Source organism: Nyctereutes procyonoides, unplaced genomic scaffold (genome assembly GCF_905146905.1).
Source record: "Nyctereutes procyonoides isolate TBG_1078 unplaced genomic scaffold, NYPRO_anot_genome, whole genome shotgun sequence".
NCBI classification, from domain to species: Eukaryota; Metazoa; Chordata; class Mammalia; order Carnivora; family Canidae; genus Nyctereutes; species Nyctereutes procyonoides.
The window spans coordinates 42589099-42613412 of NW_026575043.1; the positions used below are offsets into that span (position 1 = coordinate 42589099).

At 43.3% G+C, this 24314-nt stretch overlaps 1 protein-coding gene across 3 annotated transcripts in view; it reads left to right on the forward strand.

The window, feature by feature from the left end:
* TTC28 (tetratricopeptide repeat domain 28) overlaps window positions 1-24314 on the forward strand; it is a 621782-nt gene that overhangs the window by 551515 nt on the left and 45953 nt on the right. For all 3 annotated transcript variants that reach the window (XM_055322350.1, XM_055322351.1, XM_055322352.1), the window contains one exon: window positions 22897-23037. In XM_055322350.1, the coding sequence (XP_055178325.1) occupies window positions 22897-23037 (141 nt within the window). The remainder of the gene's footprint in view (window positions 1-22896; window positions 23038-24314) is intronic.

Consider the following 24314-nt stretch of genomic DNA (forward strand, 5'->3'; position numbering starts at 1 on the left):
TGTCTCAGGTAGTGCTGGGTGAGAGACTGGAAAGGTGAACTGTAGATGACAGTGGTCCCCAACGCCACATTTCTGTACTCTGTCTTTTGGAACAGCATCAATGACGCTCATGCAGTTAATGCCTAATCTGGGTGCTGGTTTTAGGAAGATTCGCCTGACAATATGTATTTTATCTTAATGCCACCTCTGTCCTTTTGCTTTAGCTATTTCTTGCCCCAAAATACCCTACTGTGTCATTCCCACTCTGCCCCAACCCTAGATCATTCCTTGAGCTGTCTCAAGTACAACCGCATAATAAGGGGTCACTTCTCCTGCCCCCAAATCCCTGTGTTTTCTGCATTGGATCCTTGGCAGCTTCTGGCTTGTGGTACAGCCACATTTGTCTGCTTTTCAGTCCTTCTTTTAAGCTGGGAGCTCCGGAGGCCACAGGAGCTTTGTGGGATCTCTCATGGTAGCTTGTACTTTGCAACCCTCCAGTCCAAGAGGACTCCAAGAGGACTGTGTGTTTTTAACGCTTTAGCTCCTTCATCTTCACTTCTCAGAGACCAGGGACCAAGTCACTTATGGATTTACCCAGGAGGAAAGAAACCACCCACATGGGCAAGTATGGCTGCTATGCCACAGTCTTCTCAAGACCTCAGGATGGTGGCTCTGAGTGCAGAGCTCTGTTTTGGGGGGAATGGAAAGAACAGAGCAGTTCTGCCCTCAATTTTGAGCAAAAGCTTGACTCTAGGAAATAATCCAGGAGGAGGATAAGGATACCTCACTTCCTCTATTCTGGAAAGTGGTGGTTTCCCAGATCAGAAGAGGAGACAGCCCAGAATAAACTCTTGTTATCAAATAAATTATAAGGTCACTTAAATTCTTCTTCCACTATCCTGAATGTGGTGATGCGCAGCAGCCAGGGTTTGTCCCATATGGCCCAGGAAAGCATTAATCACCTGGCCTGCTTTGGGCTGGAAGCCAGCTGAAGGTGAAGGGGCAGGCCTGCCTCCTCTGCTGCTCACTTAGTGCTGTCATGGGGGTGAAGGGAGGGCACATAAGGAGACAGGACCCTGATTGTGTGGGTAGATGGCTTTGAGAACTTTGAGTCTGGCAAATGGTTAAAGTGCAGTCTTGCTTCTTGTGGACTCTTTGTAGGCTCTTTAGAGGTGTCCCATGGCTTGCTGGACCTGGGTGGATGCACCTCTAGTCTTCCATCTTTCTTCTGCAGGCCTCCTAAGACACATTCTCAGCCCTTGGCATCCTGTGGTTCACCTCCTCTGGCCTCTCCAGATGGCCTTGTTGGACAGAACCTGAAATGAATCATGCCAGCTCTCCCCTCCCTGTGGACCACATCTGGTTACAGGAAACGCTCTTGTATCCCAGACCCTGCAAACTTCAGTAGTGCCACCCAGTCCCCCACTCCCAGCTGAGTAGGGGAAAGGGTGGGGAAGTGAGACCCCACTTAGAAACAGTCTCTCCCACCTTTAGGGTGCACGTTTCCAAACTCTCTGAGTGGTACCCCCATGAAAACATGCCCTCCAGGCTTAAGGTAGGAGAGGTGCCCTTTGCTCCTTGCCAAAAGGGTGCAATGGGGACTCCCTATCTGGGGATAGCTCTCTCCAAAGAATTTTCTTCTCCATTCTCCTCACTCCCTTCTCTCTGATCCCTGATCTGGCTGGGGACCCCAGTGTCCTGGAACACTTTCTCAGAGCCATCTCCTGTGTGCATCTGTTTATGCAGAGCTAAAGCGGGAGCACCTGTCCCTTCAGTGGCTGATGTTTATGGTACTGGCATCTCTAAAATTGTTCCCTATACACCCGTGTGTACACTACACCTACCACCCACCACCCACCTCCACACATACACACACATGCAGTTGTCATACAGGTCCCTCTAATCAAACCAAAGGAGCAGTATTTGCTTGGTGGGAGGACAGAGCAGCCTTTACATTTTTCAGTTGGTTACATTTGAACCAATATAAATATTCACAAGTATATTTTACTTCTACTTTTGGTGTTTTCACCAAGGAAAGCATACATTGCTTCCAAATATTGGTATGGCTGAAATTTCCATGAAGTGCTTGTCATAACAACACAGTGATAACTTCCACCTGTACAGTCTACCTTTTACAAAGGGCTTCACCTATGCTTTCATTTGGCACTCAGAGTAATCCTATGTAGTTAGGATGGCTTTCGTTCCTGAACTTATCTGGGCGTGTGAGTGTATTTGTGTCTGTTCTCATACAACACACACATGTATTCACAGAAATTCACACCTAGGTCTCCCACATTGCAGGGCTTTGTGTCTTTCTACTGCCACACACATATCCATGTGTGTTGAATATTTGGACTTTACTGAGGTAACAAAGCCAAACTGATGGCAGAGACTTCCAGAATCACATCATCTGGGGAGGAGAACTTGATGGCCAAAGCTTTCTCAGCTAAAATTTCAAAAATAAGAGACCCAGTAACAGGGCCTTCCAATCAATTACAGTCTTTCTGTCTTCTTGCGCACAGGCTGTTGAGCAAAGGGAATTGAAACCTTCTCATTTGTTTGATCACTGTGTTTACTAAAAGGAAGAAAAGCTGGGGAAAAAAGTCCTATGTTCCTCCTCATAACACTTAAGTACAGACTAGATAATTCCAGGTCATGAGATAAGCAGGGTATTCACAAAATGCTTGAGTTAAAATTGCACAACTTTTCTGGACACCAGACACTGGTGGCTTTTTTGTTTTTGATGCAAATGATCATCTTAAGGCATTTCAGAAGAGGAAGTTTATTACCAGTTTAACAACCATAACACATTATCAGAATGTATTGATTTTGTGTGTGTGTGTGCGTGTGTATGTGTGTGAATTCCTGGCAGGTAAACATAATCATTTGTCTTCTGATCAACAAAAGTTTTGTTCTCTAAGTAGTAACTGTTGGATAATAGCGTGGATTAATAATCTTGAGATGACACAGAGAAAAGCAATTCCTAGGGTAATAGACAAGAGAAGAACAAAACCTAGTTTCATTCAAAAATTAGCATTCCCAGAGAAATGAATATGTGACAGTGACTTTGGCTTTCTGATGAGAAACCATAATACCCTCTGGGCAGTGTCAACACTAAATGCTGGAGAGGCCACACTGCGAGTGTGGATTTGATCCAGTGGATGTGACCTCAGAGTCTGTGCTTGCTGGACTACATCGCCTCTGGTTGTAAAGTCTGGAAAATGATATGAGTGGGCTTATAGGGAGGGATTTTCTGAGGAGAACAGCCTTTACATTGTCCTTGTCCTCATGGGTGACTCTAGAACCTTCTCCAGTGTGCAGCTCACATTCTACCTACCCACTGACTCTTGCTGGCCTGCTTTCCATGTACCCCAGGGATTTGGAGGGCACCAGAGCAATGTGGGCAGCTGTGACCAACTCTGTGGGAAGCCCACAGTGTCTCAGGTCACCTTTCAGACCTTCCTCAGACTCCCCCCACAGCAGGCCTCTCAAAAGTTTGCTTAAGGGGTGTCTGGGCCAATAACCAGGGAGGAAATTGAAGAAGTCATCAAAAACCTCCCAAGACACAAGAGTCCAGGGCCAGATGGCTTCCCAGGGGAATTCTATCAAACGTTTAAAGAAGAAATCATACCTATTCTACTAAAGCTGTTTGGAAAGATAGAAAGAGATGGAGTACTTCCAAATTCATTCTATGAGGCCAGCATCACCTTAATTCCAAAACCAGACAAAGACCCCACCAAAAAGAATTACAGACCAATATCCCTGATGAACATGGATGCAAAAATTCTCAACAAGATACTAGCCAATAGGATCCAACAACACATTAAGAAAATTATTCACCATGACCAAGTAGGATTTATCCCCGGGACACAAGGCTGGTTCAACACTCGTAAAACAATCAATGTGATTCATCATATCAGCAAGAAAAAAACCAAGAACCATATGATCCTCTCATTAGATGCAGAGAAAGCATTTGACAAAATACAGCATCCATTCCTGATCAAAACTCTTCAGAGTGTAGGGATAGCGGGAACTTTCCTCGATATCTTAAAAGCCATCTACGAAAAGCCCACAGCAAATATCATTCTCAATGGGGAAGCACTGGGAGCCTTTCCCCTAAGATCAGGAACCAGACAGGGATGTCCACTCTCACCACTGCTATTCAACATAGTATTGGAAGTCCTAGCCTCAGCAATCAGACAACAAAAAGACATTAAAGGCATTCAAATTGGCAAAGAAGAAGTCAAACTCTCCCTCTTCGCCGATGACATGATACTCTACATAGAAAACCCAAAAGCCTCCACCCCAAGATTGCTAGAACTCATACAGCAATTTGGTAGCGTGGCAGGATACAAAATCAATGCCCAGAAATCAATGGCATTCCTATACACTAACAATGAGACTGAAGAAAGAGAAATTAAGGAGTCAATCCCATTTACAATTGCACCCAAAAGCATAAGATACCTAGGAAGAAACCTAACCAAAGAGGTAAAGGATCTATACCCTAAAAACTATAGAACACTTCTGAAAGAAATTGAGGAAGACACAAAGAGATGGAAAAATATTCCATGCTCATGGATTGGCAGAATTAATATTGTGAAAATGTCAATGTTACCCAGAGCAATTTACATGTTCAATGCAATCCCTATCAAAATACCATGGACTTTCTTCAGAGACTTAGAACAAATTATTTTAAGATTTGTGTGGAATCAGAAAAGACCCCGAATAGCCAGGGGAATTTTAAAAAAGAAAACCATAGCTGGGAGCATCACAATGCCAGATTTCAGGTTGTACTACAAAGCTGTGGTCATCAAGACAGTGTGGTACTGGCACAAAAACAGACACACAGACCAATGGAACAGAATAGAGAACCCAGAAATGGACCCTGAACTTTATGGTCAACTCATATTCGACAAAGGAGGAAAGACTATCCACTGGAAGAAAGACAGTCTCTTCAATAAATGGTGCTGGGAAAATTGGTCATCCACATGCAGAAGAATGAAACTAGACCACTCTCTAGCACCATACACAAAGATAAACTCAAAATGGATGAAAGATCTAAATGTGAAACAAGATTCCATCAAAATCCTAGAGGAGAACACAGGCAACACCCTTTTTGAACTTGGCCACAGTAACTTCTTGCAAGATACATCCACGAAAGCAAAAGAAACAAAAGCAAAAATGAACTATTGGGACTTCATCAAGATAAGAAGCTTTTGCACAGCAAAGGATACAGTCAACAAAACTCAAAGACAACCTACAGAATGGGAGAAGATATTTGCAAATAACACATCAGATAAAGGGCTAGTTTCCAAAATCTATAAAGAACTTCTTAAACTCAACACCAAAGAAACAAACAATCCAATCATGAAATGGGCAAAAGATATGAAGAGAAATCTCACAGAGGAAGACATAGACATGGCCAACATGTACATGAGAAAATGCTCTGCATCACTTGCCATCAGGGAAATACAAATCAAAACCACAATGAGATACCACCTCACACCAGTGAGAATGGGGAAAATTAACAAGGCAGGAAACAACAAATGTTGGAGAGGATGCGGAGAAAAGGGAACCCTCTTACACTGTTGGTGGGAATGTGAACTGGTGCAGCCACTCTGGAAAACTGTGTGGAGGTTCCTCAAAGAATTAAAAATAGACCTGCCCTATGACCCAGCAATTGCACTGTTAGGGATTTACCCCAAAGATTCAGATGCAATGAAACGCCGGGACACCTGCACCCCGATGTTTCTAGCAGCCATGTCCACAATAGCCAAACCGTGGAAGGAGCCTCAGTGTCCATCGAAAGATGAATGGATAAAGAAGATGTGGTTTATGTATACAATGGAATATTCCTCAGCCATTAGAAACGACAAATACCCACCATTTGCTTCAACGTGGATGGAACTGGAGGGTATTATGCTGAGTGAAGTAAGTCAATCGGAGAAGGACAAACAGTGTATGTTCTCATTCATTTGGGGAATATGAATAATAGTGAAGGGGAATATAAGGGAAGGGAGAAGAAATGTGTGGGAGATATCAGAAAGGGAGACAGAACATAAAGACTTCTAACTCTGGGAAATGAACTAGGGGTGGTGGAAGGGGAGGAGGGCGGGGGGTGGGGGTGAATGGGTGACGGGCACGGAGGGGGACACTTGACGGGATGAGCACTGGGTGTTATTCTGTATGTTGGTAAATTGAACACCAATAAAAATTAATAAAAAAAAAAGGGGTGCCTGGGTAGCTCAGTCAGTTAAATATCTGCCTTCAGGGATCCCTGGGTGGCGCAGCAGTTTGGCGCCTGCCTTTGGCCCAGGGCGCGATCCTGGAGACCCTGGATCGAATCCCACATCCGGTTCCCGGTGCCTGGAGCCTGCTTCTCCCTCTGCCTATGTCTCTGCCTCTCTCTCTGTGTGTGTGTGTGACTATCATAAATAAATAAAAATTAAAAAAAATATCTGCCTTCAGCTCAGGTCATGATCTCGGGGTCCTGGGATTGAGCCCCATATCAGGCTCCCTGCTCAGTAGGGGGTCTGCCCCTCCCCTGCTTTTGCTCTCTCTCCTCTCTCTTGCTCTTTCTATCAAATAAATAAGTAAAAGCTTTTTTTAACAATGTTTGCTTAAACCAAAGAGAGGGGCTTATACTAAGGTTATCGTGATGAGGAGTCCCATAAAATCCAAAGCAAGCCTGTAACAAAAAAGGAAAGCTGTGGGGAGCCCCCGGGCTGCATGGGGCAGGCTGGTTATCATCACTGCTCAACCACTGCCTTCATGTGCACCTCCTACTGCAAACATCCAGTTTGAGATTAGAGGTACAACACGCTCCTTGCTCCCAGTCCCAGAGTGGGAACATGGCCACCCTAAGCAGCCCCTGTGTTCATCCTCTGCCTGCAGAGCTAGCCACAGGAAGTCATACTAGATCTCCCTGAATTCCAATGCATGAATTTTGGGGAAAGGACTCTAATTGGCCTAGCTTAGGGCAGGTATCCATCTCTGGTCCATTCAGCATTGGGCATCCTTGGGTATAAATTTGGCATTGGGAACTGGCTCCTGTGACCCTATGGATCAAGGAGGCAGTTTCTAGAATAGAATCTCATGGTCATGGCAGATGCCCCAACACTGCCTACTACACCCCTGGCTTCTCTCCTCCAGAAAGTATAGCCTGTTCTGCTTTAAACAGAACAGTTCTCACATCTCTGCTCCTGGATTCTTTTAAGAGACAGCGTATGGAGTAGGATACTTTTTATACAGCTTCCCTCAACAAGGGTTGACCCTAAAAGTAAGCCAAGGCTCCTTTCATCTTAAAGGTTCACATATAACCTCCATGAAAAAACAGACAGGGTCTAGCAGGTCATTCACATGGGAAAAAAATTTCAAAGATCTCAGAAATCTTGAGGTCCCAAAGTCCCATGTCTTAAGTTCCTGGGATTCTTCCTAAATGGCTTCTGAGATAAATAGATCTTTCCAGCTGGCCAGGTAAAGCCCAGCAAATATCCATATTACTTGTCATCTATGCATCTTTTCATATCTCTGAGATAGTCCCTGCTGGGAGGCTCTGCAGTTCTATAACACAGGTGTTGCCAGTCAGAGCTGGCCTCTAGTAACCAGGAAGCCCCACGTGATAATAAACAGTTGTGGCAAATAAAACAACCTTTGATTTATCAGATCTTGTCAATTATAGAGAGGCCTTTGCTTTGAAAGAAGGGGCATTTTCCTGCCTCTGATGTGATTCCATGTAGTGATTGGTATAGAAATTGCCTCACCACCCGGTGCCCCAGAAACTGAAGATAGGGCTTCTCACCTGCTGTTTCTAGCTTCAGGGTTGCAAGTGGTTGGTCTTTGGCAAATAATGGGTTATCAGTGCAAAAGAAGCCAAGAGATGGGGTCGGGGGAAGAAGAAAGGAGTTAGCAAGGAGTGTTGAGACATAAATAAAAGTGTGCCTGTGCAGAACTTCAGTCGTAACTGTCAGAGCAATGACGGAGAGTGTGTACTTGGAGAGATCAGGAGGCCATACTTACAAATGAAAATCCTCTCTGGAGCCTCTTGCCAAACCCTGTCCCTGAGAAGAGAATGAGCTCTGGCACGGCTCTGTGGCTCTTGATTCATGGGCTATTTCCATCTCTCTGGGGAAAGCCGCTTGCGAACAGCATTCTGGAGCTCGCCTCTGGTGATGGCATGATTTATATTCCCTGAAGTAGGTGGGGGCTGGGCTTTTCACAGGGTTCCAGGAGCAGATGCTGGCAGGGCAGGTGGGCACATGGAGAAGCTGCTGCCCACCTGCTGGACTGTCCCCACCCCCCTGCCCAGCTCAGCCCCTCTCCAGGACCTGTGTTGTTATCCAACATAGTCCAGCTCATGCTGACTTTAACCTTTTGCTCTCATTGTTCTGTGACTGAGATGATCTAAACCTCAGTCGTCTACCCAGCTCCATGCAGGGGGCTGGGGCGGGATCCAGCTGGGGTTCTGGCTAGTGGGCAAGTGCCAGGTCAGGGGCCTGGAGCAAAAACAGAGGTCCAGGAATAGAAAGGGCTAAATCTGAGCCAGAAGCCTTGGTCTCAAGAGACACGGGCCAGGGGAGCTAGTGCGGTGATCAGGCCCAGCAGGCAGGACAGATAGGCAGGCCAGCAGTCCAGAGTCGGGTCCACAGGACTGGAATGTAAGCAGAATGGGGAGGAAACAGGTTTAGTGCATCCCTAGCTTGCCAAAGCTGGGCAGCTGACTGGGTCAGGAGTGAAGGTCCTCTACTCCTTCTGCCTTGCCACCTGGCCCACATCCTTCTCCCTCAAGCCTTCAGGCTTCCCCTTTGCTGAACTGTGACAGCCAGCACTTCTCTACTGTTCCTTCTGTTTCACATCACAGCCATGGAGGAGTGGCCAAAAATCAGGCCATGAGTCCAAAGGCTCTAAGGGCTCTTTCTTTACAGCTACTAACTGTTTACTCATTCATATTCTTTTTTTTAAAGATTTTATTTATTTATTCATGAGAGAGAGACAGAGACAGAGAGAGAGAGGAAGATACACAGGCAGAGGGAGAAGCAGGCTCCATGCAGGGAGCCCAACGTGGGACTCGATCCCAGGTCTCCAGGATCACGCCCTGGGCCGAAGGCGGCACTAAACCACTGAGCCACCTGGGCTGCCCCACTCATTCATATTCTCATAATCAGTCCCTCTCTCTTCCTCTCTCTCTCTCCCGTCACCTGCTGATTGTTCATTTGGTCTTTCTGTGTATACACATATACATATACATGCCATCATGTCATAATTTTTTGTGTGTTGCAGGGATTAGTTGCCCATCTTGTACCTTCTTAGAACTTTTCAGGGGCAGAGGCTTGTCTTCACTTGAAATAATCGCAGGCCTAGCTAAGGGCTTGGTGCACACTAGTCATACAATGAATGTTTTTGAGAGTTGGTCTACCTGATGACCAGATGGATAAATGTGTGGCACCGAAGTTTATCTTATGTACTTACTTTGTCTTACTTACTCTTATAGTTTAAGGTAAAGGATTGTTAACTGGAGCACCTGGGTGGCTCAGTTGGTTGGGCATCAACTCTTGGTTTCAGCTCAGGTCATGATATCAGGGTTGTGGGATTGGCTCTGTGGCATGCTCTATGCAGAGTTGAGTTGGGTTTCTCTCTCTCCCACTGTCCCTCCCCTCTACTCATTCTGTCTCTCAAATAAATAAATAAATAAATAAATAAATAAATAAATAAATAAAATCTTTAAAAAGAATTGTTAACTGTAACAGAGATTGGAGTAAAGAAGGATTGGCTAATGAAAGTATTCTAAAGAACATAGGAATCACAGATACAAGGAGCAGTCACTGCCCTTGAAGACTGAGACAGAATGCCTAAGAAGAGGATCCCCACTCCCATTGAGGGCTGAGATGTGGACACTTTTGGAGATGGCACTGCCATGGTGCTCTCAGTGGCAGAACAGTTGCTGTGTACCACACCGGTGGAACTTGCTGGAAATCTACCCTCAGAATTTGCAAAAATATGCTCTCCAGGGAGGTAAGGAAAGTGTTTCATAGGGAGACACCTTACTCCAGTACAGAACCACACAAGGAGTGGTTACCAGGGGAAGTTGATGGCCACTGTGGGTACTGACTGCCATGTGCTGCAAAAATGGTACTGTGCAGAAAGCCCCCATGCTGCAGGAGAAACCTTGGGTGGTACAAGGGCCCGATGCTAGAGAACCTACTTGTGCTGCAGGAGCTGTGCACTGGAAGAGCCAAGCCTCGGGGGACCTGCGTGTGCTTCAGGAACCTGCTGAACGTGCACACCAGAAAAGGAAGGCAAAACTACTTCCTCCTGTACACCTCTCCAGGGCTCCCAGTGCTCCATACTGTGCCTGCTGGCAAAGGAAAAATATCTAAAAGGCCGTGATCCAGTACTCTTTTTTTTTTAAGATTTTATTTATTTGTTCATGTGAAACACAGAGAGAGAGAGAGGCAGGCAGAGACACAGGCAGAGGGAGAAGCAGGTTCCCTGCAGGGATCCTGACGTGGGACTCGATTCCGGGTCTCTAGGATCACACCCTGGGCTGACGGCAGCGCTAAACTGCTGAGCCACCCGGGCTGCCCTAAAGGGCCGTGATCCGTTATTTTGGAGCAGGCAATGAAGGATGAATTTGGAACACAGAGGCAAAAAATGGATAACTGTCACACAGTAAAACTTACTCCTTTGGTGTATAGTCCTAAGGAATTTTAATCCTTGAACGAGTTTGTGTGACCTCCACCACAGTCAGGATACGGAACAGTTGCATCATCCCAAAGAACTCCATCTTTTTACAGTCCTCTCTACCTCCCTCTACCTCTAACCCTGGGCAACACCAATCAGCTCTTTGTCATTATAGTCTTTTCTTTTGGAGAATGTCATATATATAGAATCGTACAGTGCATAACATTTTAATACTGGCTTCTTTCACTCAGTCTGAAGTTTCTGAGTCTTCCAAATTGTTGACTGTATCAGCAGTTCATTCCTCTTTATTACTGAGTATTCCATTGTATGGACATACCACAGTTTGCTCATCTATTCACTCACTGAAGAACCTTTGGGTTGGTTCCAGTTTGGGGCATTTATGACTAGAACTGCTTTTAACATTCATTGATTGACCACTTTAGGGTAAGTATGGCAAATAAATTCATTTCCTCAGGAGTGGAATTTCTGGGTCATATAGCAAATATATATTTAAATTTATAAGAAATAGCAGAATGTGTTCCAGAATGCCTATCCCATTTTGCTTCCCTACCTGCAGTATATGAGAGTTCCAGTTGCTCCATCTTGCCAGCACCTGATATTGTCAGCCATTCACATAGATTTGTAGTGGTATTTTATCATGGTTTTAATTTGCATTTCTCTTATGGCTCATATACTGAACATTTATTTCTTCATGCTCTTATTTCTTATACCATTTTTATATTCTCTTTGGAGAAATAACTGTTCAGGTCTTTTACCCAGTTTTTAAATTGAGTTGTTTGTTTTCATACTGTTGGGTTTGAGAGGTCTTAATTATACATTCAGGATACAAGTTCTTTAGCAGATATGTGGCTTGCAAATATTATCTCTCAGTAGCTTGTCTTCTTCTCTCAACAATGTCTTTCACAGGGCAAAAGCTTAATTTTTCTGACATCAGTTTTATCAGTTATTTCTTTATGAATCATGTTTTTGTAAAATGTCTAAAAAATCTGTCACTAACTTTAGGTCAGTTTTTCTCCTATATTATCTTCCAGTAGTTTTATAGTTTTACATTTTTATACTTATTTTTTTAAATATTTTTTTAATTTACTTATTCATGAGAGACAGAGAGAGAGGCAGAGACATTGATAGAGGGAGAAGCCAGGTCCTCACAGGGAGCCGGATGCGGAACTTGATCCAGGAACTCCAGGATCACACCCTGAGCCAAAGGCAGACATTCAACCGCTGAGCCACCCAGGTGTCCCTACATTTTAATATTTAGATCCGTAATTTTATTTTGAATTAATTTTTGTGTAAAGTGTGAAGTTTAGTCTGGGCTCATTTACAGAGCTTCTTTCTTTCTTTCTTTCTTTCTTTCTTTCTTTCTTTCTTTCTTTCTTTCTTTCTTTCTTTCTTTGTATGTGGATACCCACTTGTTCCCAAGCCATTTATGGAAGACTCCTTCCTCTATTAAAATCTCTCAGCACCTTTGGCAAAAGTTAATTGACCATATTTAGGTGGGCCTATTTTGGGACTCTGTTCCATTGATCTACATGTCTATCCTTTTACTAATACCACACTTTCTTTTTTCTGTAGCCTTATAGTGAGTCTTAAGATCTGACAGTGTCATTCCTTCAACTAATTATACTTCTTCAAAATTGTTTTACCTGCTTTAGTTCATTTGCCTTTTCATATATATTTTAGAATCAGCTTCTCATATAGCTACAAAAATGTCTTAAGATTTTGATTAGTATTTCAACTTACAGATCAATTTGGGAAAATTTGCTGTCTTTATTATACTGAGTCTTAAAACCCATGAACATGGTATGTCTCTCCATTTATTTAGATCTTTGATTTCTTTCATCAGCATTTTGTAGTTTTCAGCATACAAATCTTGTATGTTTATTTGTTAGATTTATACCTGAGTATTTCATTTGGGGAGCTATTATATATGAGATAATTTTTAAAGTTTTAGTTTGGAATTGTTTGTTGCTAATATGTAGAAATACTGACTTTTTGGGCATTGGTTTTATATCTTGCAACCTTGTGAAACTCCATGACTCTAGTAGTCGGTTTTTTGTATTCCTTGGCATTTTCTTCATAGACAATCATGTCTTCTGTATATAGATACTTTATTTTCTTCCTTTCCAATCCATTTTACTTCCTTCTACATAGATAGTCATGTCTTCTGTATATAGATACTTTATTTTTTCCTTTCCAATCCATTTCATTTCCTTCTCTTGCCTTTTTGCATTGATTAGGGCTTCCAGTACTGTGTTGAATATGAATGATGTGAACTGACATACTTACCTTGTTCCTGAGGTAAGTATAATATTAGCTGCAGTCTTGTTGTAGCTGCTTTTTTCAGGTTGATGACATTCTCTTTTATATTACTCATTTGCAAATTTTTATCAAAGTTGGTGTTAGATATTGTCGGATGCTTCTCTGCATCAATTGACACAAGCGTGTATCTTTTTCTTTAGTCTGTTTTTAAAAAATTATTTATTTGACAGAGAGAGGCAGAGCACAAATGGGGGAGTGGCAGGCAGAGGGAGAGGAAGAAGCAGTCTCCTTGCTGAGCAGGGAGCCTGATGTGGGGCTTGATCCCAGAACCTTGGGATCATGACCTGAGCTGAAGGAAGGTGCCTAGCTGGCTGAGCCACCCAGGCACCCAATTTTTCTTTAGTCTGTTAACTTGGTGGATTATATTGACTGATTTTTCAAATATTGAACAAGTCCTACATTCCTGGAGTAGCCCTGCTCCCTTTTGACTATGGTATGTAATTCTTTTTACATGTTTCTGAATTCTATTGATGATACTTTATTGATTATTTTTGTCTGTTTTCTATTTGATCTATGGAATATTGGTTTGCAGAATTTATTTCTTCATGTTGTCTTTGTTTGCTTTTGGTATCCAGGTAGCACAGGCTGTATGAAAATGAGTTGGGAAGTGTTCCTTCCTCTAGTTCCTGAAAGTGATTGCATAGAATTAGCATTATTTCTTCTTTAAATGTTTGATAGAAAAAAAAATAAAAATAAATGTTTGATAGAATTTGCCATTGAAACCATCTGGACTTGGAGATGTCATTTTGGATGGTTTTCAACAGTGAATATAATTCTTTAATAGTTATAAGACTATTCAGGTTATCTATTTCCTTTTGGATGAGTTTTAGTAGTTTGCAGTTTCTGAGTAATTGATCCATTTCATCTAAGTTGCTGAATCCATATGTGTAGAGTTGTTTGTAGTATTCCCTTATTATCCTTTTAATTTCTGTTGAATCACTAGTTAGGTTTCCTCTTTCATTTCTGATATCAATAATTTTTGCCTTCTCTTTTTTATTCTTGCTTTGTCTGGGCAGCGACTTCTCAATTTTATGGATTTCTTTTAAAGACAACCAACTTTTTGTTTTGATTTTTTTTAAAGATTTGTTTTGCTCTTTTCAATTTCATTGATTTCTGCTCTATTATTTTTTCCTCTGTTCATTTTGGTTTGTTTTGCTCCATTTTTTCTAGTTTCTTAAAGTACAAGTTTAGATTATGAATATCAACTCTTTTTTTTCTAATGTAAACACTTAATGCTATAAAGTTATTGCTAAGACTTTAACTACATCCCACAAATTTTATGTTGTATTTTCAGTTGTGTTCAGTTCAAAGTATTTTTCTAATTTCCCTAAAGGCTTCTTCTCTGACAGTTATTTAGAAGTCTGGTTTAGTTTACAAGTTGATGGAGATTTTCCTGTTACCTTTCTTTTCTCACTTTCAAAACTAATTCCATGGTGGCCAGAAGATATATTTCATATGCTTTCAATTATTTTAAATTTGTTAAGGTTTGTTTTATGACCCAAGGTGTGTCCTATCTTGGAGAATGTTCTATATGGATTTGGGAAGAATATGTATTCTGCTTTTGCTGGGTCTAGTGTTCTCTCAATGTCAGTTATACTCGGCTGGTTGATGATGTTCAGTTTTTCTACATCTTTTTTGATTTTCTGTTTACCAGTTCTGTCAACTATTGAGAAAAGTGTGTGGAAATCTCTGCCAACTTATTATTTCTTCTTTCAGTTCTGTCAGTTTTTTCATCATGTATTTTGAAGCTCTGTTGGCAAGTGAATACACACTTAGAATCATTTTATGTTCTTGGTGAGTTGGATCTTTTATTATTGTGTAATGTGTCCCTGGTAATTTTCTTTGCTCTGGAGTCTACTTTGATCTTAATGTAACCACTCCAGCTTTGTTTTGAATAGTGTTTGTATGGTGTATCTGTTTGTATCCTTTTACTTTTAACTTAAGATTTTATTTATTTATTTATTTATTTATTTATTTATTTATTTATTTGAGATAGAAAGGATGATGGTTGGGGGTGGAAAGGAGGGGCAGAAGAAGAAGGAAAAGCAGACTCCCCACTGGGCGGGGAGTCTGATGCAGGGTTCCATCCCAAGACCCTGAGATCATAGGTCATGTTTTTTTTTTTTAATTCCATTCTGTCAATCTCTATATTTAGACCATTTACATTTAATATAATTATAGATACATGTCAATTTATGTATTTCATATTAATATTTGTTTTATTTCTCTGATTTACATTGCTCTGTTTCCCCTTTCTTCTTTTGGGTTATGTGAACTTTTTTTAAACTCCATTTTAATGTATCTATTTTATCTTTGACTCTAACTCTTTTTATAGCCCTGTAATGGTTGCTCCAAAGATTATAATATACATATTTTTAACAGTCTGCAATCTACTTATTATTGGTATTTTATTATTCCAAGTGAAATATAGAAATCTTACCATCATGGGGTAACATTTCCCTCCACTCTTATCTTGTATTTGTCATGTATACTGTATACATATATTAAAATTCCATCAAACAGTATTAGGAGAATAGTTATATTTACTCAGACATTTAATATTTATTACTTTCTCTTCTTCCCTGATATTCCTAATTCCCTTCTGGTGTTATTTCTCTTCTGTCTAAAGAAGTTTCTTTAGAAATTGTTTTAGAGTAGGTTAGCTGTTAGTGAATTCTTTTAGTATTTGTATTAGTTATATATTATTGAGTAACAAATTACCCAAAATTTAGTGGCTTAAAACAATAAAATTTTATTATCCCACTATTTCTGTGTATCAGGAATCCTGGAATGGCTTAGTTTTGTCCTCTGCTTCAGAGTCTTTCTTGAGGCTGCAATCAAAGTGTTAGTTATGGTTGAGGTCTTGTCTAAATGCTTGACTGGAAAAGAAACCACTTCTAAGCTTATATGATTATTGGCAGGATTTGTTTCTTTTTAGCCTGCTGGACTGAGAGTGTCAGTTTCTTGCTGGCTATTGACCAGAGACTGCCCTGCATTACTTGCCATGTAGGCTTCTCTAACATGGCTACTTATCTCATCAAGGTGTACAAGCCAAGAAGACAATAGAAGTTACAGTAATCCAGAAGTTACAGTCTTTTTTTTTTTTTAAACTTTTTTTTTAATATTTTTTTTGAATTTTTTTATTTATTTACGATAGGCACACAGTGAGAGAGAGAGGCAGAGACACAGGCAGAGGGAGAATCAGGCTCCACGCACCGGGAGCCCGACATGGGATTCGATCCCGGGTCTCCAGGATCGCGCCCTGGGCCAAAGGCAGGCGCCAAACTGCTGCGCCACCCAGGGATCCCCAGAAGTTACAGTCTTAAGTACATAATCACAAAAGTAACATCCATTACTGTGCCATATCGTGTTGATTAGAGGCATGCCATAGGTCCTGCCCACCATCAGGGAGGGAATAGTTTGCATAGGCATGAACAAGGGAATATGTCTATAATCTCTGAGAGTATTTGTAATCTCAGGCTTCTAGTTTTCTTTCATCTGAGAATGATATTTTCACTGGACATGGAATTCTAGGTTGATCATTCTTTATTTTCAACACATAAATATGTTTCCATTTCTTCCTGGTATCCATAGTCTCTGGTGAGAAATATCCAGTTATTTGAATGATTATTTTCCCTGTACATAATGCATCTTTTATCTCTGGAAGCTTTCAAGATTTTTTTCTTTGTCTTTAGTTTTCTGATATTTGAATATGATGCATCTGGTCATGGATTTCCTTGGGTTTATTCTGTTTGTGGTTCACTCAGCTTCTTGATCTGTAGATTTATGTCTGACACAAAATTTGGGAAATTTTCATTCATTATTCCCTCAATTTTTTTCTGTTCTACACTCTTTCTCCTCTCATTCTTGGGCTCTGAATACATGAATGTTAAGTCTTTTGGCATGGAACCACAGGTTGCTCAGGTTTGTTCATTTATAAAACAAAACCAAACCAAAGAAAACCCTTTTTTTCTGTTAATCGGATTGGATAATCTCTGTTGGTCTTCTATCTTTATTTTTTTAATATTTTATTTATTTAGTCATAAGAGACAGAGAGAGGCAGAGACATAGGCAGAGGGAGAAGCAGGCTCCCCAAGGGGAGCCTGATGCAGAACTTGATCCCAGGACCCCAGAATCACAACCTGAGCCAAAGGCAGTTGCTCAACCATTGAGCCACCCAGGTGCCCCTGCTCTTCTGTCTTTAGGTACATTTATTTTCTTCTGTCATGTCCATTCTGTTATTGAACTCATACTGTGAGTTTTTACTTCAGTTATTTGTTTTTAGTACCAAATTTTTCATTTGCTGCTTCTTATTATGTTTTTTGCTGGGATCTTCTTTCTTGCCATCTTTTCAAGAGTTTTTGCCCTTACTTGTAGCATTTTTAAATAGCTGCTTTAAGGTCTTTGTCAGACAATTCCTGTTAATACTTGTGTCATCTTAGCATAATTCCAAAGGACATCTGGTGATTGCCTTTTCCCATGTAAGTTGAGATTTTCCTAGTTTTTTTTTTTTTTTTTTGGATGCTGGTCAATTTGGGATTATATCTTGGACATTTTGAATTATTTTTGAATTATGTTAAACTCTGGGTCTTGTTTGACTCCTGTGGAAGATGTTGATGTTTTTGCCGAGGTGGGCAGTTGACCTGTTTAGGGTTCAGGTCAGAAGCTCTGACCAGCTTTCAGGGTAAGTTCCATTTTCAAAGTTTCTTACCATGCTACTCAAATCCATCCCACAGGTGCACTATTCAGTAGTGCTCAGGAACTGGGCAGCAGTCCATCTTGTATTTAGGTTCTCATAATCTTTAGGGTCAGCTCTACAAGTGTGCAGCTTAGGGGTGAATCCAGGAATTCATAAGCAACTTTATGTGCTTCCTTTTCTGAATACCTCCCTCCACTCTCACCAGTATCTTTCAATTCCCCAGGGCTCTTTTTTTTGATACTCTCACCAAAAATCTGGGGCTTTATTTACACCATCACCCCACTCCCTTGCTGCACCTCTCCTGTAGTGACTCTTCACATCATAGAACAAAGGACAGGGAGAGAAAGGAAGAGAAAAAGCAAAGGGGGTTACCTTGCCCTCATGGGGACACATCTATGGTTAGACCCAAAGTTTCCTTTCTCTCAGAGTTTAAACTCCTTTCAGCCCTTGCTGTTGCTGCCACTACCAACTCGAGATTGTTTGTGGCCTAGAACATGAGAGCAGAGATGGGAGGATAAGAAAAATGGAGCTTTTCTCTCTTCTCTCTGAGTAAGAAATATAGGGCTCCTCCTGGAGCTTTGTCTATTTGCCCTGATACCCACTTCTGCATTTTAGGCTGCATGGAGACCTGTCTGAGGGATTCCAGAGGGAGAAAGAACATGAAGCTCTTAACTGATTTGGTGGCACTTCAAATTCTGGGCTTCTTCCCCAGTTTGCCTGATATTATTTACTTTTCGCCTTCCTCACATAGCTGCTCCATGCAGCCCATCCCTATCCAGGGTCTAGAGTTATATCCAGCAGGAAGGATAGGGTGGAATGTGCTTACTCCATTTTACCTGGAACCAGAACCTGGGATAGCAGAATATTTATAAAAGAAATACTTAGTAATATTTGTTGAATGAGCGAATGAATGAGACATCAAACAATTGGTCTTGACCTCTCCCCTGAGCCCCAGATCTGGATTTCTATAGTCTCTAGGCCTTCTGGAAGGAAGTGTAACTGAATAACTGAATCAACATCTGCATACTTGGCCTTGCCAACTAAGCTTCTTGTCTGCATGCTCACCATGTCCAAATTGAACCCATTCTTCTTCCCCCTAAGACCAACTTCTACTTTCAGTTTCTTGCTTTGCCACCAGTTTCCCATCTGGCATATTTTAACTGCTACTTGTCCCTTCAATGAGTTTCCCAGGCAAATAAACTCTCCTTCTGGTAATATTTCTTCTGTCAGTTCCCACTTTTCCACTCTTACACTTGCCAGCCTGGTTCATATATCTAGACTAATGAGATAGCTGTCTCAACCCCAGGACAAGCCAGGACCATGTTGATGGACAACAGAGGACAAGAAGTGGGGAAGAATCAGGAAAGTGGGGTTATACTCAGCTAGTCTGTTTGTAGGGGAGACAGGGGACAGAGGCTTGGAGCAGAGGAGGAAGCCACTATCACATTTCAGAGGCCAGGGGTTTTTGGAAGACTTACCTCACCTGTCATGTTGAGACCCAGGGACATGCATGTATTAGCACAACAGTAAATACCAAGAATGGGGCTTCTGGTAGGTGGTGTGAGGGGCTGATTGGGTTTCAGTGAACTTGATTCTGGGCCTTCAAGGCTGCTTCTGAGCAGGTGCTGGTAATAGCCACCCAGCTATCCCACATTCTCCTCTCTATACCAGTTGACTATCTGCCAAAAAGCAACCCTGAGCCTGTCACCCCATGTTCAGAGGCCTGGACTGACAATTCTCAGCTGCCTTCCAAGTTCCAAGTCCTCTACCATTACTCCTCCTCCTCCTCTCCCACTCATATCCTCTACTCCAGCTCAACTGGGCTAGTCCTTTCATCCCAAATAGCCCCCACACTCTCTTATCTCCATACCTTTGCTCATCCCATTCCCTCTGCCTGGAAGCACTCCCCCCAAGTCTCTATCAAACGTGTATTCTTCAAGATACCTCTCAGATGCAGCAAATTCTGGGAAAGCCTGTATACTCTCCCCATCTTGGTGACAGGCTAGTACCCTCCTTGAACTCCTTAAACCACCTTAGCCAGTCGTCACTAGTCATAGTAGCTTGTGCCTTGAAGGCAGGTGTAGTGTGACCCTCCTCTGTTTAGCCTCTGCAATCCTTACATGGGTCCTGCTCAGTAATCATTGTTGAGTTAGAGTGAATGGAATCACACTAGGTGATGTGCCATCTCTAGAAGGTCTCTCAGAGAAATGGAGGTAGGAGTGGTGATCGTGATACAAAGGCATTCTTGGGATACCCGCTGTAGAGATGAGGCTTGTTTTGTAAATGGAAGATTCCTTTGTCTGTGACATTGCCTGTTTGTTTTTCACTTCAGTGTTAATACTCTGAAGGGTCAGAAAATAGGAAACAACCCCATTAAGCATGAGATTCTGAGGGCTCTGTCTGCAGTTGACAGCAAGAGTGGAACTGCAAGATAATGGAGGCTGATACCGGTTCCAGCCAATTCTTCTCCCCTTTGCAAAGCGCTGAATGACAAGCAGATTTCTCAGCTCCAAGCAGGCAGTCGCATTCAGATGATGAATGTGTCCCTGGACAGAGGAGCTTGTTGAGTGATATTTACCAGGGTCTCTGTGAAGGGCCCTCAGCCCCCAAGGGAGCATTTCAAGCCTTCAGCTGCTCGCCTGTTCTGCTCGCCTATTCTGCTCGCCTGTTCAGCTGCTGCCCGTGGGGCAGAGAAAGAGGAATTAAACCTCATTCCCTGCTCCCCAGCAGGATGGAAGTCGTGGTGATTTGTTTAGGTGCTCTGATGTTTCCTGGTTTCCTTTGCTTCCTATATTCACCCCTTCCCCCACCTGGTCAAACCCCAGCTGGGAGAGACTTGGATGTGACAGGCTTAGAGCCTTAGAGGGGAGAGGGCAGGAGGGGAAGTCAGTGCCAAAGACCTGGGTTCAGGCCTGGTGCCCTTTGGCCAAGTTCCTTGACTTCTCTAAACCTCAGTCTCCTTAGAAATAAGGTGGAAACAGTAAGAACTATCTCATAGACAATAAAATCAAAATATTTTGCATATTATAAAATGCTCTCCAGGTTAAGTCATTCATTCATTCACCAATTTCTTGTGGCATACTTACTGCATGCCAGGCACTGTGCTGGCTTTGAAGTACCGTTCAGATCGTCTGGGCTGGGAAGAAAAGCAGACTAATGGCTTTACCAGCTGTTAGCATGGTTCTGGGGTAAAGGTGAAAGCTGGCCCAGAAATCATACCTCTGGGCTCTCTTTGAAGACGGCTTCACTTTGACACCTTTAGGGCTTCAGCTCTTGGGAACATTTCCCAGTGACTGGGCCTTTGCATGACCTTCTGTAAAGAATATGGCTGAGTCAGGGCTCTGGTGCCTAATTAGCAGGTGTGTTAGTCTAGGTTCTCCAGAGAAATAGAACCAGTGGGGCACCTGCGTGCATTCACGCACACGCACACACAAACACACACAGGTCTATTAGGGGGAATTGGCTCAGATGGTTATGAAGGCTGAGAAGCCCCAAGATCTGCAGCTGGCATGCTAGGGACCCAGAAGAGCCAATGGTGTAAGTTCCAGGCTGAGTCCAAGTCTGAAGGCAGGAGAAGACTAATGTCCCAGCTTGAAGATAGGTAGAAATGAAATTCTCTCTCATTCAGCCTCTTCCTTCTGTTCAGGCCCTCAGTGGATTGGATGGGGCCCACTCACATTGAGGAGGGCAATTTGCTTTCCTCAGTCTACAGATACAGATAAATTTCAACCTCACACAGCAACACCCTCCAGATATACCCAGAATAAGGTTTGTACAAATGGCTGGCCACCCAGGAAACCCATCAGGTTGGCCCATTGCACCAGGTTTGACATTCACACAAGTTTTTCAGGCAGCTTCTCACACTGTGTCATTTGGCTCCATAACAACCTAGGAAGGGGCTTCTTACCCTTCCTGTTGTGACATTCTGATGTCACAGGTCCACCAGCCTATTTGAAGCAGGTCATGTTCACGTTAAACCCACATCTTGATGTGCCAAGTCTGTTCATTCTGAGTGACAGGAAGGCTGTCCCTCTCCAGATCCCACTTCAGCATTAAGAGGTTTGCGTGTAGAGTCTGTCCTCTTCCTCCAGGGCCCCGGGTGCCCTCCACTCTCCCACATTGGTCCTTAGCAGGAAACTTTAAACTACATGGTTGATGGGGGCTGAGGGCTCTCTGTGGATTGGGTGTCACTCAGCATTTCCATGAAATCCAGTGTAACCATCAAGCTGAAGGAAGGCAGTGCCCAGTGTGAAGTCCCGCTTGTGCCAGCCTCAGGGCAGGGTGAGGTGTGGTGATGACTGGGAGGAGGGTGGGCGGCACCCTCTCAGACCCTTCACCACCACATGGGTCACATTGGGCCACCAGTACTTGGCTTTTACCAGTAACAAGCCTTTTGTCATTTTAATCATGCTGATGAATCAAGGCACTTCTGAGTATTTCTGTTTACTTAAAACCCATTGTAGATGTTCTATTACAGTCTGTCAGAGGGGAAATATGAATTTATTAATTTGAAAATTGTAACATCCTCATGGTGAGCTTGGAAAATAGGCTTCAATCAGCAACACTTCTCAAGCCTATGTTTGAAACAGTGCCCTCTCTGCCTGGCATTGTAGCCACTTGTATGCGCATCTGTCTCCTTGTGTGGAAATTGCCTTTTTAGGCCATGTGTTCCCTAGGCCCGACATGGTGCCTGGGCCATGTTAGGTGCTTAGTTACTGTTTCTGAAATGGACTAGACTGGAACCTGTGCTGGGAAGATTGCATACTGCCACACTCACCCAAACTCTGCTCTGGGAGAGGCACCCAATCACCCCATGAGAGACAGCAAATCGTGCTGCTTGCTCAGCACACAGCTGTTGAGCATCTAACATGTGTCATTATGTTAGATGACGCAGTTATGTTAGATCCCGGGTGCAACAGCAGTTCAGGCACAGCACCAATTCCAGGGAGTTCACAGACACGTGGGGGCAACAACCAGAAACAACCAGCCAGAGTGCAGTTTAAGAAGCACAAGACAGAGGAGGGAAGAGGGCCACAGGGCCACCAAGGAGGGCTCCAGGTTAGGGGGTGACACCAGCCTCGGGGAGGCACTCAGTACCAGGGGTTTGCTGGGTGGGGGATGGCTCAGGCCCTCAGGGCATACTTCCAGAGCCGAGCACTTCCTTTCTAGATTGGCTTACTCTGCAGTTGTCCTTACAGGGCCTGTGCTAGCAGTGAGACCGAGAGTGAAGCTGGAGACATCATGGACCAGCAGTTCGAAGAGATGAACAACAAGCTTAACTCTGTCACTGACCCCACTGGCTTTCTGCGGATGGTTCGCCGCAACAATCTTTTCAACAGGTGCGTGCCAACTCAGCCTCCCAGGCCCGGTTGCAGGATAACATGCTTCCCAAACAGCAGACAGATGCCAGACAGAGCAGTGCCACCTACTTCTGTCAGTAACCTGTGGGCCAAACACCTGAGATTGAGGGAGGCCAGGGAGAGCAGGGATGCCGGCCTTCTTGGAGGGAGGACTTGTCCAGACCCAAGCCCACCCATCTACCCTGAGGCCCAGTCTCCCTATTACTTCAAATAAGCCTTCATGGCTTTAAGATGAGTCACAGTTGAATTACCAACCAGCACACCCCTGTATCTTTTTATCAAGGTTGATAGCTGCACTATATCCAGATAAATGGGAGCAGGCAGTTGAGGTTGAGGAGTACCTGTCCTACTTTCATTTGGTTGCCTAGACACACCTGGGAGTCACATTTTGATAGAACTTTCCAGAAAGACATCTCAGATTCTCAGGTCCTTGACTTGAAAGGTCAGCAGGTCGAGCCTGGAACACAGAAGGGAAGTGACTGTGCACTGGGTGGAGGCAGCCCCTGCCTGGCAAGCCCTGCTGTGTGGGGCATGGTATGCCCTGTCTTCTCCTCCTGCAGGCCCTGGTTTCCTCTCGTTATTGTGCTGTCGGGGTGACAAATGTGTGTTTACTTTCCCAGGGGCAAGCTGAATGGGATGGGAGCCAAGGGCCAGGGGTGTGGGAATTGGCAGCTTCTTTGAAGGAGATTAAAACTTCAGGCTGGTTCATCTCCAGGTCCTCCTTCTTCCCTACCACTTCACACACGTTCTGCACAGCTTTTAGTTTTGTGTGAGGCCATGAGCAGGGGGAGGAGGCACAGGACCAGGCCTGGGATCATGTCCTCTTCACCCAACATCTCGGCCTGTGAAGCAGGTGACTCTTGACTGCCAGGTGATGCCATCATGGTTGGGAACTACAGTGCATAGGACTCAGGTTCTGATTTTGCTGCTTGCCAGCTGTGAGAACACATCAGCCTATTCCTCACTGCTAAGATGAGGACCAGCTTCCTACCTTGCAGTTTTCCCTTAACATGAGTATTAAAGGGGCTTATGTATAAATAACGCACTGACAGGCTTCCTAATGCATAGAAGGCACTGCACACATGGTGGCTTTCTACTATTTTGAGTAAATCGGGAAGCACAGTGCTAAGCTTGAATTCTTCAGATAACATGGGTGGATAACTTGAGAAAGTGTAAAATTTGTATGCAGCAGGTGTTCGCCACCTAGGGAGTGGCCTCACCTGCTCTTCTTCTGATCTCACCTCATGTCTTTCATA